This window comes from Chelonia mydas, chromosome 4, assembly GCF_015237465.2.
Source record: "Chelonia mydas isolate rCheMyd1 chromosome 4, rCheMyd1.pri.v2, whole genome shotgun sequence".
Lineage (NCBI taxonomy): Eukaryota > Metazoa > Chordata > Testudines > Cheloniidae > Chelonia > Chelonia mydas.
Window position 1 is genome coordinate 98,081,614 of NC_057852.1, and position 20,169 is coordinate 98,101,782.

Sequence of the window (20,169 nt, forward strand, 5' to 3'; positions counted from 1 at the left end):
TGTCTGTTGATATTATGGTCTCTTGAACTCCTTCTGTCTCAACCTGAGTGTAAAACTGAGTAAAATGCAGGGACTTTCTAAAACTTACTGAGCCTTTCTTGGTCAAAACTAGAACTGGGTGAAGAATGAGAAAAAATATTCCCAAACATTTTGACTTCAACAGACTTTTGGTTTGACCAAGATTGCTCTTATTTTTATGCACTTGTGAACATTTGTACAAGTGCAATTTAGTGTGGTTGTATGTGTGTGGAATCATGGGCAAGATTAATTTAATCACAAAATAAAACTTGTTTTAGATCATTGTAGTGTTTGACGATTAGGTCAACCAATGAAGGAAGACCAAAACTACTATACTTGAGTATCCTTGCAGCTCAAACTGTGAATACTGAATCCTGGAAGGCATAATCACAGTAAACTGGTTCAAGCTAACCATGAGCTGAAATTATTTGTTTGACAAATGTTTTATGTGAACAATCACAAATAATGAATAGATTAATAACCATAGTCTGTTCATAGGCAATATCTGAGCAGGAAAAAAGGCTAAACTTACTGAATAAATTGCACATTGTTAATTGTTCACCCAGCTTAGTCAATACGTTACAACACACAGTAAAAAAAACATTTCACTTCTGCCAGTGTTCTTAGGAATCCTGACAAAATTTAGTATTACTGCTCTGGTCCAGCATTTGTGGATGACTGCTGAACACAAAATGGAGTTGTTTATGAGATGGCACAGAATTACAATGCCATTACATTTTTATGGTTCTTTATAGGGACATAAATGTGTGTGCTTCACTTCAAAATGAGTTTATCGAAGTTTTTCCTACTGCGAAGAAACTGAAAGCTTACCTCTAATAGCACACTATTGACCATTGGGTTAAGGAGCTCTGCCTTTTTGTTGCTCTGTAGAAAGACAAATATTGACAAGATGTAATGCCAGGGCTAAACACAGATATTTAACAGTAATATATTTGCTTAGTAATGGATCAGTTTTGGCTGTATGAATTTTGTGAAGGCCTTGGCTCAGCTTGATTCTATTTGATGAAAATAAGGTTTTCAAGGAAATACACATATTCAAGATAATTTTAATACTATGGCATACTACTTTTGATAACATTTAACACTCATCTGTCTATACTTCTCTATTTGCCTCGTACTGGTATCACAGTGTACAAGATGGGCTCATTGTTTTATCTGATTCTTTGGCTATGTCAAATGCCACAGAATTTGAGGCCATCTGTAAGAATTTAGGACTGGTCAGTGGAGAGCATTTTTTAAAATGGTAGATGTGGTCAGATCCTCTTCTCTCTCTGCACTTTGCCTTGTCACATAATGATGGCAGACACTTGCAGAAAGAATTGCTTTCATCTAACACTGAATAGGGAACTTTATTAGAACAAATAAAACACAGTATTTTTTCAATTCACTGTAGAGCTTCTGCTTAGAACTTTCGCAGGCCCCCGTTCTGCTTGGTTTCTGTAACAGAGTTAAAGAAACAGGACAAATATTGTCGCACCTTGTAAGCAGTTTAAGCACTGAAGTGTGTTTATGAAGAGGTACCATATATACTCGTTCATTAGCCCATTCGTTTATAAGCTGACCCCCCAAGATGGATAGGTAAAAATAGTAAAAACTGTATGACCCTTTCATAAGCTGACCCTATATTTCAGGGGTTGGCAAACTTTGGCTCCCAGCCCATCAGGGTAAGTTGCTGGTGGGTCGGGACGTTTTGTTTACCTGGAGCATTCACAGGCACAGAGCCCCGCAGCTCTCAGTGGCCGCAGTTTGCCGTTCCCAGCCAATGGGAGCTATGGGAAGTGGCGCGCCACTTCCCGCAGCTCCCATTGGCTGAGAACGGTGAACCGCGGCCGCAGGGAACTGAGGGGCTCCGTGCCTGCAGACGCTCCAGGTAAACAAAACAACAATGTATTAGATAGTCAATTCAATGATTTCATAGAGTTTAAAATCATCAAATTTTGGTGTAGACCTGCTTATAAGCCTACCCTCGCTCGTTGATGCGTCACTTTTTTACCAAAAATATTCGGCTTATGAATGAGTATATACTGTAAATAATATCTTTAAAAAACAGGAAGGAGAGAAGTAGAGGGAGTTTGGAGGGAAATGGAAGAACAAAAGAAAGTGGGGGAAGAGGGAGGGAAGGAGGGTAGATAGAGAAATAGCAGAACAGTAGCTTTATTGTCCGAAACTAGAAAAGCTATTCCATATCCCCTTGTTTAGTTGATTATCAATAAACCTCTTAAACACAGAGAAAGTAGTGTCAATTAAACACTATTGATTGTAAGAATCAATGGTAAGTGCAAGCAGGAAGAAAGAAATCTAGAGCAATAAATAAAGGAGATACTTCCTAGTTCTGAATAATTGCTGACTTTTAGGAACAAGGCCACAATTACACTATAATGACTATATGCCTGAATTATATAGCACTGCTGCTATTCTGATGATAGAGCTTTTCCATTCTAAACCACTATTGCAAAGGCAATTCCCAGACAGTTACCTTTTGTCCAGAATCAATCCAGCTACGTATGTGAGTTAGTCAAATATGTGGAAAATTGGGTTGGTGCTCAACTCCGTGCACATTATAATTATCATGTTAGATGCATGTAATTTGCATTCTGTACATCCTGAGATGGGAGCAGTGTAAAGATGTACTGTCCCTGTGAGGAGCTCAAGGAGGGACTGGACTCCCTGTGACACCATTTTTTGCTGAGCTCCCATCCATACAGCCTGTACAGTCCTGTTGGATGAGGCTTCCTGCTCTTCCTAGTGCTGGTGGTGAGCCAACATCATCTCTTTCCCTGCGGGCACAACGTTTGCTCCTGAAGGCACATATGGATGGGGCAGCGGTTCTGCTGCACCAAGCACAGGGCCTGAGGCTGTCCCCTGCGTGGAGCATACTGGGGGTGGGAGAGCTCCTTGTGCCCAACTTCTCATACCCTGCACAAATGCCAGTGATAATTTGGCCCTGAATTCTGTGTTCCTGTAACGTAAAACCCTCCTTCAATGCCTATGCACCAAGGGGCGGAAATAAAGTTGCTGTGAAATCCTTAGCTCTCAATAGCCTGAGTTGGGTCTGGTTAATATTTCATGGCTAATTTTTTCTGTGTGCATACATTTATATGCTAAAACATGCTTAGAAAATGCAGAAACAGGCAGATTCATCTGAAATAACTGGAAGCAATGTAAATTATTCAAAATAAAAGCAATCCAATAAATTATGTTAGTTTTTAAATAACTTAGAAAAAAATATCCAGTGATGCCCTGAAGTAGCAGGCAGGAGCCTCTTCTTAAAATTCCAACAGGCCTGGGGAAACTTTCGTGTCTTTGATAAGAATTCATGCTCCCTGAATAATCCCTGCCAGAGATGGCTTCACAAAACTATTTCTAAAGAGCAACTTTTTTCCCTTTGGACTGTGACAGATCACTTGGTTGTCAGGTAAGTTCACAAATATTTTGTGGTGGAGTTTATCACTTCTGCTCCCCTAACTCCCACAAAGGTCTTCGCTCCTCCCCCATTTCCGGGCACACAAGCTATGTTACACTAGCAATACCCTCTGTACATCTTTCAGGAACAAAGTATAAATGTTTCCAGCCAGAGCACTAAATAGAAGGATGTTTTCTAAGTAGGTTAACTTGCTATAGCGAGAGTGTGATTTTGTTTAAACAGAAAGACAAATTAATAGATTCTCTAGCCTTTCAATCTCCTCATTACAAACACCACGGGATTTATCAGTCGCTGTGGGGATAATTTATGATGTGAAACCCCTCTGTTAACATACTACCCGTGATAATGCTCCCAATGTTGTATGTGGGTGTTTTTGTTTTTTTTAAAACACAGATGCATATAAAAGAAGGAGCTGGGTAAGGGTCTGCTGCAGTTCTTGGTTGTGTGTGAGCCACTCAAGGGGAGTGGGCTGGGGGAATGGCAGAGGGATATCTAGTAGGTCCAGGAACTCTGTGGATCCAGTCGCTACAAAACCAGCCTACGGAGGCAGGGCATATCACAGGATCTACCAACAGTGGTGGGTCGGCTGAAAGGGTGCTCTGTGTTCTGGATCTGGCTGGGGTTGCAGAGGACTCCAGCCCACCCTATTTCTAGTCTTGCACATAAAGCCAGTTTTCACAGGGGATGAGAATCTCTCTTAAAGATATTATGTTTATAAAAATAAAACAAACAATAAAAAGGAAATGCTCTCATATCTTACCCCGGTGGCAGTTAAAGAATCAGAAAACTTCTTAGATAAAGACAACACTTCATTGCACATGGCACTTGTTAAACTGGTTATAAAAAAGAAAAGAGACAAACATTAAAAATATACTCCTGCTTCCTCTCAGAAGTTGAAGTTCTGCCGACAATCTTGTTTCTAATCAATTAAATTTTATCTTAAAGTGTTCTGGGATTTGCCCAACTGGTAAGAAGAATCATGATGGAGGCTTTGTGCTTTGGATTTGAAAAATCCAGCACTGGCTACAGCTGGAGACAGGATACCAGAGTAGATCAAACATTGGTCTCTTTTGATATGGCAGGGTTTTATTTTGTTTTTGGTAAAAACATTAGACTTTTAGTCTAATTATTGCTTTACTTAAGGTTATACAAATCTAATGACTAAAAATGCCACTGGAAATAAATACTCCTGCCCCCAGCTAGAACGAATGTAATGAAGTTTTTTTTCTCTCCAAAGCAGTGGATTGTATTAATAGAAAGAGCATTGTCTAGTGGTTAAAGCACAGGGTTGTGAGTGAGGAGATCTGGATCTAGTCCCAGCTCTGTCACTGACTTGTTGCATAACTGTAACTCAGTTGGGGCTCAATCCTGCAAGGAGCAGAACATTCTGGCTCTAATCCAGCAGACAATTTAAGTAAGTACTGAATTTTAAACAAAAATGCCCCCACTGACTTTAATGGGATTAGTCACATGCTTAAAATTAAGTATGTGCATAAGTACTTTGCTAGATCGGGACCAGAATGTTCACCACCTTGTTGGGATCATGTGTTTAGGGGTTAATCCAAAGACCACTGAAGACAGTGGGAGTTTTTGTACTGTCTTCAGTGGGCTTTGGATTGGATCCTTAGGTCCCAGTTTTGAACCTGGGATTCCTGAAGTTAGGTGCCCACACCTGTGGGTTGGCAATGAGTTGGTGATGAATATGGCATAATTGCTTAGAAATAGATTTTTGTGCCCTTTTGGCAGAGTACAAATGATGAGACCCTATTGTGGGGTGCAAAAGCAAATTCTGTGCATGTTGGTATACTATCTGTGGTAGTGCTGGTGAAAAGTGCACCTAAAATGTGTGCGCACATTTCATCACTAATATAGCAACAAAAAGTCATCAGCTTGTGCATCCGTTGTGTTTTTTGTAAAAATGTATCTGATGTACATGTCAGCAAATCACAGGCAGTCTGTGATTTGATTGCTTTTGAAAATAGAGTGGCAGGAACTCTAAAGTCAGTCCTGTTTGTTGATCGATGGTGTGTTATGGTGTCTGCAAAAGCTCTGGACTCAATAAAACTGCGAATGTTAAGCAAGCTCATACTCGTGACAAAAATAAGAAATAAAAAAAATTATATTCACTTTGTCATAACTTTTGCTTGGTCCTGGGCTGTCTTTTCCACTTCTTGCCCATGAAGAATTAACTCTGCTACTTTATGAAGCTGTTCGATACAACGAGCTGTTACCTCAGCAAGGCTTTCAATAGATAGCATGTAGACTTCCTTAAATGAAACAAAAAAAAACAGTAATATAATTTCTATAGACTAAAAAAGAGGCTTTGTAAACTAGGGCAGAGTACAAGCTGGGTGATAACAGTGCATGCAAAGCCAAGGAATATCAGCTGTTACTTATCCCTGAGGGAAAGGGGATCTCTACAGATGGCAATGTAAGGACCTCATGCTTGCTTATCTCTGAGAAGTGAAAAAGCAAAACTGCCATTCATTTCAATGGGAGCCGTATCGAGCCTCAGGAATTTCTATGGTGGAGTTTTTGGTTCTGGTCCTGATAGATGCTAAAATTGAGCCCTTAAAGCTCATGGAATTTACATTGATTTCATAGGGAGCTGAGAGGATCATGCCACTCCCAAAGCACAATTCCATAGTGAAAATGAATTATACTCTGGATAAAAAATTCATTTTGCTAGCAACAAAGTGACTATACATAAAACTCTTTCTAATCTCAATTCTCAGTGGTTTGGCAGTACAGTGGAGTCGCATCTTACGCGGGGGTTAGTTTCTAAAGTCAGCGCGTAAGGCTAAAATTGCCTATAGTCAAAATTACCCTTGAAAATCCCTTAAATTGCCCATAAAGTACAGTATACTGTACATGGTTTTGTGTATACAACCCTGTACAGTAATATGTATAGATGTACCATGTGTACAGTATATAGTAAAGAGTACATATGCAAAATATAATTTTAGAGTACTGTATTTTTAATTACAGGGAGGTAATTACAGGGGGTCGTCAGGGCTTGATGTCGATCCAGGAGACAGAGGTGACGGAGAGCGAGTCGTAGATGAAGTGGTTGGCTCTGGTTCAGCTCGAGAAGTTGATTGCGTAGGCTCATCTGCTGCTGGTTGTTTTTCCTTCAAAAACATAGTAATCGGCAACTGTCGCTGTTGTCTCTTGAGCTGCTCAAATGTTTCTTGATATCGTCTCAAATCGTCCATAATACTATGTGTGATTTTGGGGCTTCATTCCATATAGGGATCGTAAACAGAAATTAAATCATTCAAGTGTTTCGCTGCTTGGAACACTTCAGGAAATTGGGCTTGTCTTTCTGATTTCGAAGTGTAAGTGCAGTTAGGCATTTTTTCCCAGAAGAGCCCAGTCTCGCCAGCATTAAAAACTGGTTCCAGAAGATAGCCCTTTTCTTCTGTGATTTTCTTTAATTGTTCGAGGTAGGTTTGTGCTGCCTCTTCATTGGCAGATGCAGCTTCACCAGTAGTCTGCACGTTTTTGAGGTTGAAGCGATTCCTAAAACTGTTAAGCCAACCTTGGCTGGCTTTGAATTCCTTTTCACCAGAAGGCTGTCCCTCTTCGGTAGGAGGTTTGAACAGCACGTAGACGCTAAGAGCCTTTTCTTGCAATGTGTTACCATTGGTACGCACAAGTTTACGGTTCATGTCTTCCAGCCACAAGTTTAATGCCTTTTCAGTTTTCACTAAAGTCTTATCATGCACTTGGCTCATCACCTTAGCAGCTATTGGAACACTTGCTGCCATGGCTTGACAAATTTCTCTGTCTCGAATCTTGATGGCATGGATGCTAGATTTGTTGCGGCCATATTTATGCACCACGTCGGAGACTGACGTACCGCCTCTCAATAAGTCCAGCACAGCCAGTTTTTCCTTCAGCGTTGGAACAGATCGCTGTTTCTTCAGTTGAGCACCAGATGAAGTAGTTGGCTTGCGTTTAGGGGCCACGTTGTACGAAAAATATGTACAGTACCTTTAAACACTAGAATCACACTTAGCGTGGCGAGATGCTCACACTATGAGAGGCACGCGGGAACTGAGACCGACTGAGGGAACAGCAGATTCACGTCTCCCATCTCATGCTCACTCCGGGGCATATGCTCATTGAGTGGAATGGCGGGCGGAATTGCCCGCACTACTTACCGATATCTTGTTATTTTTCTTTTTTTTTGCCAAGTATGTATAGTTGAATTTACGTAAGTTAAATGCACGTATGATGCGACTCACCTGTATCTGAAAATCTGCAATAACATAATCTATAATATACATAGTACAACTCAGTTTCCTACATTTTAAAGTGTTTGATTTTTTTAAAGGGCACATAATGGATTTTTTTTATTAGAGATCATTAAAAACAACACAATTTAACACTGTTATAACTTAAATTAAGAAATTCAACCACAGTTAACAGGTTTCAGAGTAGCAGCCATGTTAGTCTGTATCTGCAAAAAACCCAGGAATACTTGTAGCACCTTAGAGACTAACAAATTTATTAGAGCATAAGCTTTCATGGGCTACAGCCCACTTCATCGGATGCATTGAATAGAACATATAGAAAGGAGATATATATATACATACAGAGAAGGTGGAATTTGCCATACAACTGTAAGAGGCCAATTAATTAAGATGAGCTATTATTAACAGGAGAAAAAAAACTTTTGTAGTGATAATCAAGATGGCCCATTTAGACAGGTGACAAGAAGGTGTGAGGATACTTAACATGTGGAAATAGATTCAATATGTGTAATGACCCAGCCAGTCCCAGTCTCTATTCAAACCCAAGTTAATGGTATCTACTTTGCACATTAATTCAAGCTCAGCAGTTTCTCGTTGGAGTCTGTTTTTGAAGCTTTTCTTTTGCAGAATTGCCACCCGTAAGTCTTTTACTGAGTGGCCAGAGAGGTTGAAGTGTTCTCCTACTGGTTTTTGAATGTTATGATTTCTGATGTCAGATTTGTGTCCGTTTAGTCTTTTGCATAGAGACTGTGCGGTTTGGCCAATATACATGGCAGAGGGGCTTTGCTAGCACATGATGGCATATATCACATTGGTTGATGTGCAGGTGCACGAGTGGAGTGGCTAATGTGATTAGGTCCTATGATGGTGTCACTTGAATAAATATGTGGACAGAGTTGGCATCGGGCTTTGTTGCAAGGATAGGTTCCTAGGTTAGTGTTTTTGTTGTGTGGTTGCTGGAGAGTATTTGCTTCAGGTTGGGGGGCTGTCTCTAAGCGAGGACTGGTCTGTCTCCCAAGATCTGTGGGAGTGAGGGATCATTTTTCAGGATAGGTTGCAGATCTTGGAGAGGTTTTAGTTGGGGGTTGAAAGTGACAGCTAGTGGCGTTCTGTTATTTTCTTTGTTGGGCCTCTCCTGTAGTAGGTGACTTCTGGGTACTCTTCTATATCCACAGAAGGCAATAGCACCACTGGGTATATTTAGCATTAAGAAAGACCTTTCATAAAAAAAAATCATAACCTTTTGGTTTGACTAGTAAATAATATTGCTACTTCGCCCATCTGTTTATCCATAATTTTAAATATAAGTTGATCATATTTTTTTTTCATTTATTGACACCTGAAGTAAGAGCCACTACCAAATTCTGAGACATTACTTTAAATATGGTACATTGCTACAGACAAAACACCATAGGATTTTCCCATCTCCCTGAATTTAATCTTTTGTGTAAAAGGTATATTTGAGGCTTTTAATTTTTTTAAAGCTTAAAAAGTTACTATTGGCAGAGGGCCTGATCCTGTTATTTACTCATAAGAATCATCTAATAGTGAAAAATACATATATAAGTAAGGTTTGCAGAATTGGGCTCATAGCTATTGATTACCATCTCTTTTAAGTTCCTTTATAAAACTAAATAATTTCTCCCCCTGGAGATATTAAAAACAACAGTACCACACATAAGGATGAAGCACCAATGCTGGTTGTTTAGAGAATCCAGCCAAAGAGATTATGATTTTGTTTATGAAATTTCTCCTTCTAGGACTATTTTACCTCCACAGTTTTATTTTTCTTTTCTTCTGTTTTATCACCACCATCTCCTCCTCCTTGTTCAGTCTTTTGTTCCTCCTGTTTGTTTTCCTCTGGCTTCTCTTCCAAGTCTAGTGATGTGGAGAAGTTGGTTTCTTCCAGCTTGTCATGAGCTTTTTTCCTAGCCTGCCAAACAAACCCCATAAAAAAAACTCCTATTACTCAAGTGTGGAAGATCAAATAATGTTGCTGAAACACAAGTTAACAATACATTTTTCTTTACCTAGTTTTACTGTTCCACTCAAAATTCTTATTTACATCAGGCATGTACATAGGAGAAAATCTTTTTGTCCATTGAAGCATTGCTCACCTATGGCCGTATACTGAACTATATTATACTGCCCTTAATCTGCATATAGAGCTATCATTAAGACTAAGATTACCAAAACCTCAGTTTTATGCACGATGTATCTAAGAAATAAAAGAAGAAAAAAACTAAGATCTGAGTGGAAAAGTGAAGCAGAATTTTTATAAAGAAAGAAAAAATAAGCAAATTCTTTGAATAAGCTAAAACAAGTCCAAGTTCAGAAAGGAAATTAGAAAGAAAGCGACTGGATTCTGAACTGCTTAGTACCAAGCCGATAAGTGGATCAAAGCAGAAACAGCATCAGTGATGTCTTTCCAGACAATTAATGTGGCATTTATCACTTTTTTTAAAAATGCCAAGTCTAATTAGAAGTGATAACATTTTGTTTCAAGCTTAGAATGTTTGGAGTACTCCCCCAGAAAAATGAACATGACCAATGATAAATTTAATTCTGATGCTGAACTGTGTCGCTGGCCAGTAAGGATACACCTACACCACAGTTTAAAAACTCAGGGCTGGCCCATACCAGCTGACTCAGGCTAAGGTGCTGTTTAACTGCAATGTAGATGTTTAGGTTTTGGCTGAAGCCCAGGTTCTAGGATCCTGTGAGGTGGGACGGTCTCAGAGCTCGGGGTGCAGCCTGAGCTTGAATGTCTACATTGCAATTAAACAGCCCCTTAGCCCAAGCCCATGCCAACTGTCATGGGCCAACCATGGATTTTTAACTGTGGTGTAGATGTACCTAACGATACATCTACCCAGGCCATGGGAGCGAGCCTTCCAGCCTTTGCTGATGTACTGAGGCTAGTGGTACTTGTGCTGCTGCTCTCAAAATAGTGGGGTAGCCAGTGCTGGGGATGAAGTTGCATCCCAGGCTGGAGTTCAGGCACTGAAGCCTTCGGAGGGGGTTGGGCTTCAGAGCCCAAGCTGCAACTTCAATGCGCTCTCTACACAGCTATTTTGACAGTGCTAACACGAGCCCCTCTACCTTGAGTCTGTAGACCTGCTGCAGTCTGTGTAGACGGACCATAATACACCAAACCAAACCCTCATGTAAAGATCCCTATTCTATCTACTAAAGCTTTCCCCACTTTGAGATTTTTTTGTGCGGCCCATCATTCTGGCTTGTCAGTGAGAGAGTAGCTAGCTAGTCTGGCCCTCTGGTTCTGGTCTAACTCACCTAATCTCTTCTACCACACCTCTCTCTATTTAACATCTCTGTGCCATCCACCATTTGCGCTCTGATCTGCCACCCTAGATACTGCTTTACATCAAATTTCAGAGCAGTGCCCACTAGCTCTTCTTTATACTATGGAGTGGAGGCAGGTTCTGTAACTTGCACCAACCTTATTAAGTTTGTCAGGAGTGGCAGCAACGTGCAATTCAAACAGTAGCTCAGTAAGCATGCTAACAAACTCTTCTTCCGTGTCTGCTGCAAAAGGAAATAAGATTATTTCTGAGAGTGTTGTTTTTGTTGTAGCCTCCTAAAATCAAATCAAAGATCATATCCCCACATATTTCTAGCACTATAGAACCAGCATTGGTTAGTCTAACAAAATGTGCATGCCTCCACTCTTTGTTCCATCAAAAGAAAACAGGGAGACAGCAGAGGCAAGAACTAGATGTATATTTTTAAGAACAGGTTAGACAATCACCTGTAAGGGATGGTCTAGGTATATTTGGTTCTGCCTCAGCATAGAAGGATGGACTAGATGACCTCTTGAAGTCCCTTCCCTCCCTTCACTTCTATGATTCTGTATAAGTCACAGGTTGTGGCTTACCTCCCCAGAATTGCAGTGGGTCAGCAGAATCACCAGGGAAGAACACATACAACCCCCAACAGATAAGCCCCTTTTCTTAAATGAGAATATATATACACAACAGAGCAGCATAACCAGAACATAAGGTTAAGAGTGTTTCCTGCTTATTCATAGGTTCCAAGGACAGACGTGATCACTGTGATCATCTAGTCTGACCTCTTGTATAACACAGACCACAAAACTTCCCCAAAATAATTCCTTTCACACTGTGGGGACTACAGCTAAAAAGGGTAATTTCCTTAACTGTGGTTAAGCAAAACTTTCATTTTTGTGGTTAAGTCTATGGCAGAGGTTCTCAAACTGTGGTCCGTGAGCTCCATTCAGGTGGTCCACGGATAGTTCCCTCTAAGGTGTGCTCCTGGGTGGCCGCACACGAAAGAATGAAGGGCCACCCACCTAATCAGTGGAGCTGCGCAGGTGTGGCTCCACTAATTAGGTTGCCTGGACCCTGGAGAAGATACACATGTAAGGTGAGGTGGTGGCCTTGGGGGGAAATAAGGGTAGGTGGGAGGGGGCAGTGGAGTGAGAAGAGGAGGTGGGGGGAATTTGGAATGTGCAGGGCTGCGGTGGCCAGAGAAAGAGGTGACTTTCTCCAGCTCCAGGGCTGCGGCTGCCGGGGAGAGATGACCCTCCTTCCCAGGTTGAGCTCTGTGGCTTCTGTGGCGGGGGAGAGAGGGACAGACCCCTCTCCTTCTCAGTCCCAGCTCAAGGACTGCTGCAGCGGGGGAGAGAGAGAGAGACCCCTCCTTACCAGCCCCAGCTCGGGGGCTGCCACGGTGGGAGAGAGAGGACACATCCATTGCATTAGAAAGGTAACTGATATTACAATATGAGTTGTAAAAAGAAAAGGAGTACTTGTGGCACCTTAGAGACTAACCAGTTTATTTGAGCATGAGCTTTCGTGAGCTACAGCTCACTTCATCGGATGCATAGCATATCGTGGAAACTGCAGAAGACATTATATACACACAGAGACCATGAAACAAAACTTCCTCCCACCCCACTCTCCTGCTGGTAACAGCTTATCTAAAGTGATCATCAAGTAGGGCCATTTCCAGCACAAATCCAGGTTTTCTCACCCTTCCCCCCCCCCCCCACACACATACAAACTCACTCTCCTGCTGGTAATAGCCCATCCCTCTTTGAAACCTCTCTTTATAATGCGCATGATAATCAAGGTGGGTCATTTCCAGCACTAATCCAGATTTTCTCACCCCCCCCCACCCCCCTCCAAAAACCACACACACAAACTCACTCTCCTGCTGGCAATAGCTCATCTTACAATGTGCACAGCAATAATCCAAGTTTAACCAGAACGTCTTGGGGGGGGTTTGTAGGAAAAAAACAAGGGGAGATAGGCTACCTTGCATAATGACTTAGCCACTCCCAGTCTCTATTCAAGCCCAAATTAATAGTATCCAATTTGCAAATGAATTCCAATTCAGCAGTTTCTCGCTGGAGTCTGGATTTGAAGTTTTTTTGCTTTAAGATAGCGACCCTCATGTCTGTGATTGCGTGACCAGAGAGATTGAAGTGTTCTCCGACTGGTTTATGAATGTTATAATTCTTAACATCTGATTTGTGTCCATTTATTCTTTTACGTAGAGACTGTCCAGTTTGACCAATGTACATGGCAGAGGGGCATTGCTGGCACATGATGGCATATATCACATTGGTGGATGTGCAGGTGAACGAGCCTCTGATAGTGTGGCTGATGTTGTTAGGCCCTGTGATGGTGTCCCCTGAATAGATATGTGGGCACAGTTGGCAACGGGCTTTGTTGCAAGGATAGGTTCCTGGGTTAGTGGTTCTGTTGTGTGGTATGTGGTTGTTGGTGAGTATTCGCTTCAGGTTGGGGGGCTGTCTGTAGGCAAGGACTGGCCTTTCTCCCAAGATTTGTGAGAGTGTTGGGTCATCCTTCAGGATAGGTTGTAGATCCTTAATAATGCGTTGGAGGGGTTTTAGTTGGGGGCTGAAGGTGACGGCTAGTGGCGTTCTGTTATTTTCTTTGTTAGGCCTGTCCTGTAGTAGGTGATTTCTGGGAACTCTTCTGGCTCTATCAATCTGTTTCTTCACTTCCGCAGGTGGGTATTGTAGTTGTAAGAATGCTTGATAGAGATCTTGTAGGTGTTTGTCTCTGTCTGAGGGGTTGGAGCAAATGCGGTTGTATCGCAGAGCTTGGCTGTAGACGATGGATCGTGTGGTGTGGTCAGGGTGAAAGCTGGAGGCATGTAGGTAGGAATAGCGGTCAGTAGGTTTCCGGTATAGGGTGGTGTTGATGTGACCATCGTTTATTAGCACTGTAGTGTCCAGGAAGTGGATCTCTTGTGTGGACTGGACCAGGCTGAGGTTGATGGTGGGATGGAAATTGTTGAAATCATGGTGGAATTCCTCAAGGGCTTCTTTTCCATGGGTCCAGATGATGAAGATGTCATCAATATAGCGCAAGTAAAGTAGGGGCGTTAGGGGACGAGAGCTGAGGAAGCGTTGTTCTAAATCAGCCATAAAAATGTTGGCATACTGTGGGGCCATGCGGGTACCCATAGCAGTGCCGCTGATCTGAAGGTATACATTGTCCCCAAATGTAAAATAGTTATGGGTTGTGCTTTTATTTGTAGAACAAAAAAAAGTTAATTATTTTTAAGGTTTTTTTTAATATAGCTCTTTTATCCAAAGTGCTTTACCATAGTTAGCTAACGGTACAAACAACATTTGGAAAGATCATTAAGTGGTCCGCTGAGACCCTCAGCAATTTCAAGTGGTCCATGAAAAAAAGTTTGAGAACCACTGGTCTAAGGGGCAGGACTTTCTTTCACTGTAGAATGTTTGTGAATAAACAACAGATTATCTGTGCTTGAACTCCATCTTGGTCATATAGATTCCTTTTGTTTGCCTATGACAACTCAAACTACAATCATTGTTTCCCCAGGGCCTATTGTGTTGTTTCTGTGGGGCTTCCCAAGATGCATATATTTTACTATCTTTTAGTTTATCTTTGGCTTCACAGATAATGCTTTCCATGATGACAATTTCTGCCATGCAATTCTACCATTTTATCTATGTAATCTCCTAAAAGTATCTTAGTTTGGTTGGTTGGATCTACCATGTGTCGGAATCCACATTAGCACCTTTTTGGGGAAATATGACTAAACACAGTTCTGTTAGAAACAGCTTTCTAGCCCTGATCATGCTATGGATAAGCACATCAAGATTTGTTTTGTCTCCATTTTTATCAATTCATTTATTAGCTAGGGATACATTTTCCATCCTTATCCTCCTCAAAATAGGGTTTAATGGGACTAAGACATTGCTATGCTAACCCTCTGCACAGGGTGATTCCAACCCCACTCCATTTCAGAAGTACCGTACCATACTCTGCAATTAGTTTAACTGATTTTGATAGGATGATTTACAAAATAAGGTACTACTCAACGTGAGTAAAGCTGGCAGAACCTGACATTATAATCTGTTTGAGGCAGGAACCCATCTCCTTTCGTGTAAAGAACCACACACATCTCAGTGCCATATAAGTAAATATGAATAATTGATAACACCAACTCTTTAACTGACCTGGTCTAGAGACTGAACTATCCTGTCTTGCTTAGAGGTGATCCCACCAGGTCAACCATGAGACTAGTTTAGGCTCAAACAAAATGTATATACCAAAAAAAAAAAAAAAAAAAAGGAAGAGCCACAAAAATTCCCCAATGGTAAACAGCAGAGTAAAAGAGGCTGTTTGAGGTGAAAAAGCATCCTTAAAAAATTGGAAGTCAAATCTTAGTGAGGAAAATAGAAAGGAGCACAAACTCTGGCAAGTCAAGTGTAAAAGTATAATCAGGCAGGACAAGACAGACTTTGAGGCGCCATTAGCTAAAGAGAGAAAAACAACAGCAACATTGTTTTTAAGTACATCAGAAGCAGGAATCCTGCCAAACAATCAGTTGTGCCACTAAGCGAGCGAGTTGCTAAAAGAGCACTCAAGGAAGACAAGGCTGTCATGGAGATGCTAACTAAATTCTTTGCATTGATCTTCATGGCAGAGGATGTGGAGGAGATCCCCACATCTGAGCCATTCTTTTTAGGTGACAAATGTGAGGAACTGTCCCAGGTTGAGGAGGTTTTGGAATAAACTGATAAATTTAACAGTAATAAATCACGAGAACAAGGTGGTATTCACCTAAGAATTTTTGAAGAGATTCAAATATGAAATTTCAGAATTATTTACTATGGTATGTAACCTATCGCTTAAATAAGCCTCTGTACCAGATGACTGGAGGATAGCTAACATAATGCTGATTTTATAAAAGACTCCAATGGTGACCTTGGCTTTTACAGGCCGGTAAACCTCACTCCAGTATCTATCAAATTGGTTGAAACTATAGTAAAGAACAGAATTATCAGACACATAAAAACAATATCTTGTGGAGGAGTCAACACAGCTTTTGTAAAGGGAAATCACGTCTCACCAATCTATTACAATTCTTTGAGAGTGTCAACAAACATGTGGACAAGGGTGAGCCAAACAATACAGTGACTTGGACTTTCACAAAGCCTTTGACCAGGTCCCTCACCAAAGGCTCTTAAGCACACTAAGCCGTCATGGAATAAGAAGGGGAAGATCCTCTTATGGATCAGTAATTGATTAAAAGCTAGAAAACAATGCATAGAAATAAATGGTCAGTTTTCATAATGGAGAGAGGTAAATGGCAGGATTCCCCCTAAAGATCTGAACTGGGACCAGTGCTGCTCAACATGTTCATTAATGATCTGGAAAAGGGGTGAACAGGGAGGTGGGAAAATGTGTAGATAATGCAAAATTAGTCAAAGTTAAGTCCAAAGCTGACTGCAAAGAATTACAAAGGGATTTTACAAAACTGGGTGACTGGGCAACAAAAAGGCAGATAAAATTCAATGTTGATAAATGCAAAGTAATGGACATACAAAATGATGGGGTCTAAATTAGCTGTTACCACTCAAGAAAGAAATCTTGGAATCATCATGGATAATTCTCTGACACCATCCACTCAATGTGCAGCGGCAGTCAGAAAAGCTAGTAATGTTAAGAACCACTGGGAAAAGAATAGACAATAAAACAGAAATATAATGCCCTATATTAATCCATGGTATGCCCACACCTTGAATACGGTGTGCAGTTCTGGTTGCCCCATCTCATAAAAGATGAAATTAGAAATGGAAAAGATATGGCAACAAAAATGATTAACGGTATGGAACAGCTTCCATAAGAGAAGAGATTACAAAGACTGGGAATGTTCAGCTTAGAAAAGAGATGAATAAAGAGAGGATATGACAGAGGTCAATACAACCATGAATGATGTGGAGAAAGTGAATAGGGAAGTCTTATTTACCCTTTCACAAAACACAAGAACTAGGGGTCACCTGAAGAAATTAATAGGCAGCAGGTTTAAAACAAACACAGGAAAGTACTTCTTCACAGCACACAGTCAATCTGTGGAACTCGTTGCCATGGGATGTTGTGAAGGCCAGAAGTGTAACTGGGTTCAAAAAAGAATTTGACAAGTTCATGGAAAATAGGTCCATCAGTCGCTACTAACCAAGATGGTCAGGGATGCAATCCTATGCTCCAGGAGTCCCTAAACCTCCAACTGCCAGAAGCTGGGACTGAAAGACAGGAGATGAATCACTTGAAATTGCCCTGTTCTGACAATGGCCAGTGCCAGATGCTTCAGAGAGCATGAACAGAAAACAGGATGCTGGGCTGGATGGATCGTTGGTCTGACCCAATATGGCTGATCTTTTGACAGCGTTGAGCAAGTTTTCTTGTATTCAGGGTTATTATTTCAACGTTCACTTCATTTATTTTTAAAAGTCTATGTTGAACTGTGTCATTATTTGCAGCCTACTGAAACTAGAGAAGCTGTTCACTGACACATTGCACAAGTACCAGAACTTCTGATAACTTGTGGCATATAAAATGTGATACCCAGTTCAGTTACCTTGTCCCTTAATGTCAGGTAATGACATGTGAAGTCACTGATATTAACGTAGCCTTAAGAATTAAGTACAGTCACTTTTCAGGTATCCTCATCTTTCGTTGGGCATGAATATTAACACAGTTTGAAATGAAACAGAAAACTACTGCAAAAACACATTTGGCCCTTTGGAAGCAAGAAGTGCCCTTTCCCCTTACGCCTGTGGATGCTGATTGTACCTGTCTGACTGATCCTAAAGATGGCATGGAAACGGGCTACACACCCAATCCCAAAGTTGCCAAGAATGAGATTTATGCAAATGAGCTTTCCCAAAAGTGCCCTCCAGAGATCTTCCTATATCTTTCTCTTGTGCTGTCTCCACAGAGATAACTGCAGCTGAAAAACTCTAGTAACATCCTTGGAGCAGCAGTAGAAGGTGAGAAATGGTCCAGGATGGATCCTCAAGGTTACAGCAAAGAAACAAACCCTCCAAACAGTTTATTTGAAGGTAAGGAAGTATTTTTCTTCCAGCTAAATCTCTTATCTTTTGTATATGTAGAGCACAGCCAAATGATACCGTAGCGCTATAAAATACTGTTGTCTACAAAATTACCTTGTCTACAATGGGAAAACACGGTGTCTTTAGCAAGACAGTTAGCCAACATGATGTCACTTAACATGTTTTTAGGTACTGCTGAGCACCTAGATAGAACTTAACATGGTCAAAAACATCTTGTCTAGGACAATGTCTTCACTGGGGGGAAAAAGTGTTCTAATTAAAATCCCACTGACGACAAGGCAGTTGTAGTTTTAACACAAGTTAGTGAGTTGAGTTAAAGACAATAGGGGAATTGTGGTTTAACTCTACTTGCTAACTAATGATAAAACTACAACTACCTTGTCTTTGCTGGGATTTTAACCTGAGTTATCTAACTCAAGTTAAGAACACACCTCTTATTTGCAGTGAAGACATGCCCTGGGTTTGACCATGACCAGCTAACTCATAATTAAACAGCACTGTCTTTGTTCACACGAGGTGCTCAGTGGTATTGAAAAACATGTTAAATAGTACTAAGCACACCGCATTTTCTCCAATGTAGATAAGGACTATATCATGGCAATATGCCGAAGGGCCCTAAACAAAGCATTTTAGGTAAATAAATCAAAGAAAAAAAGAAAAAAGACCAAGAATCTGCTCTGGGAAGGACACACCTCAGTGCAACCTGGAAAGCTACATTTGGTTTTGTAAATAGGATCAGAAACATGAACCACAGTAAGTGGAGAATAGAAACGTAGCTTAAATTATATAGCCGTTGGCAAACGAAGGCTGTCTGAATTAGAAACCTGCAACAGTTAATAAAACTGTGCTCTGTCGGGGGAACAAACATTTACATCATTAACAGAATTAAATTTAAAGATGCTGGATATCATATTTATTTTAAAATGACAGATTATTGCCCTTTATGGGCCTATTAACTGAATTCTTTAAGTTTTATGGGGCCTTTATGCATTGGCTGCACTCAATAAAGACACTTAGGAATGCATGTGTTAAATTCAGGGAATGGCTTGGTGTTCCTGTCACACAGGCCTCCCAAGGGTCACGGGAAACCCCTTCTCCCAGTATCCTAGTTTTTACACCCTTCCTGAAGATCCCACATTTCAGTCTGGCTGAGAAAAGATAAGTAGGATTCTCTTAGGCACCCTCAAAGATGTTGTCTAGTGAGGACATTGCAGGGCAATGTAAGGAGATGTGCACAGTGTCTTTGCAATGCTCCTTGCGTGGCCAATCACAAGGGAAAGGCAGCAGCAAGCACTGAAACTCAAGTGTCTCATGTGGGTGTCCTCACCACAGAGATGCCAGCCCAGCCCTCATGGAAAGGTCCTATAGAAAATTATCATTTTTCCATAGTTTTCAAATCATCCTATAAAATGTAATACAAAATTATATCCTTACTACTGTATATAATTCTATAGGATAGTGTGACGGGGCAAGGCCAGATGGCTATATTAGCTCCAGGCTAAACAAATCCCTGCTACCAGGATAAGTGAAATGGCAGCTGTTCCAGGTCAATTAAGACACCTGGGGCCAATTAAGAACTTTCCAGAGGGCAGGGAGAATGCTAGGTTGATTGGGACACCTGAAGCCAATCAGGGGCTGGCTGAAACTACTTAAAAGCCTCCCAGTCAGTCAGGTGGGTGTGCATGTCAGGAGTTGTGGGAGGAAGCTGCGCTGTTGGAGAGGCTGAGTAGTACACACCATATCAGGCACAAGAAAGAAGGCCCTGAGGTAAGGGTGAAGTGGAGCTTGAGGAAGTGAGGGCTGCTGTGGGGGAAGTAGCACAGGGAATTGTACATGTCATGTTTCTAAAAGATCAGCTACCATAGCTGATACTATTAGGGTCCCTGGGCTGGAGCCCGGAGTAGAGGGTGGGCTTGGGCTCCCCCCGCTTTGCCCCCGATTCTGATTAATCACTGAGATTGGGAGACAACAGAGATTGTGCAAGGAAGGATAACTTCTCCTCACCTCCCTTGCTGGCTTATGAGGAAAATGGCTCAGTAGAC

The 20,169-nt window shown here is 41.2% G+C and overlaps 1 protein-coding gene across 6 annotated transcripts in view; it reads right to left on the reverse strand.

The window, feature by feature from the left end:
• FAM114A1 (family with sequence similarity 114 member A1) overlaps positions 1–20,169 on the reverse strand; it is a 70,518-nt gene that overhangs the window by 5,064 nt on the left and 45,285 nt on the right. For 4 of the 6 annotated variants that reach the window (XM_027822176.3, XM_027822178.3, XM_043544518.1 and 1 more), the window contains 5 exons: positions 11,183–11,268; positions 9,494–9,655; positions 5,591–5,730; positions 4,224–4,296; positions 850–903 (listed from right to left, as the gene is read on the reverse strand). In XM_027822176.3, the coding sequence (XP_027677977.2) occupies positions 850–903; positions 4,224–4,296; positions 5,591–5,730; positions 9,494–9,655; positions 11,183–11,268 (515 nt within the window). The remainder of the gene's footprint in view (positions 1–849; positions 904–4,223; positions 4,297–5,590; positions 5,731–9,493; positions 9,656–11,182; positions 11,269–20,169) is intronic. The other 2 variants (XM_043544520.1, XM_027822177.3) reach the window with 1 other exon arrangement.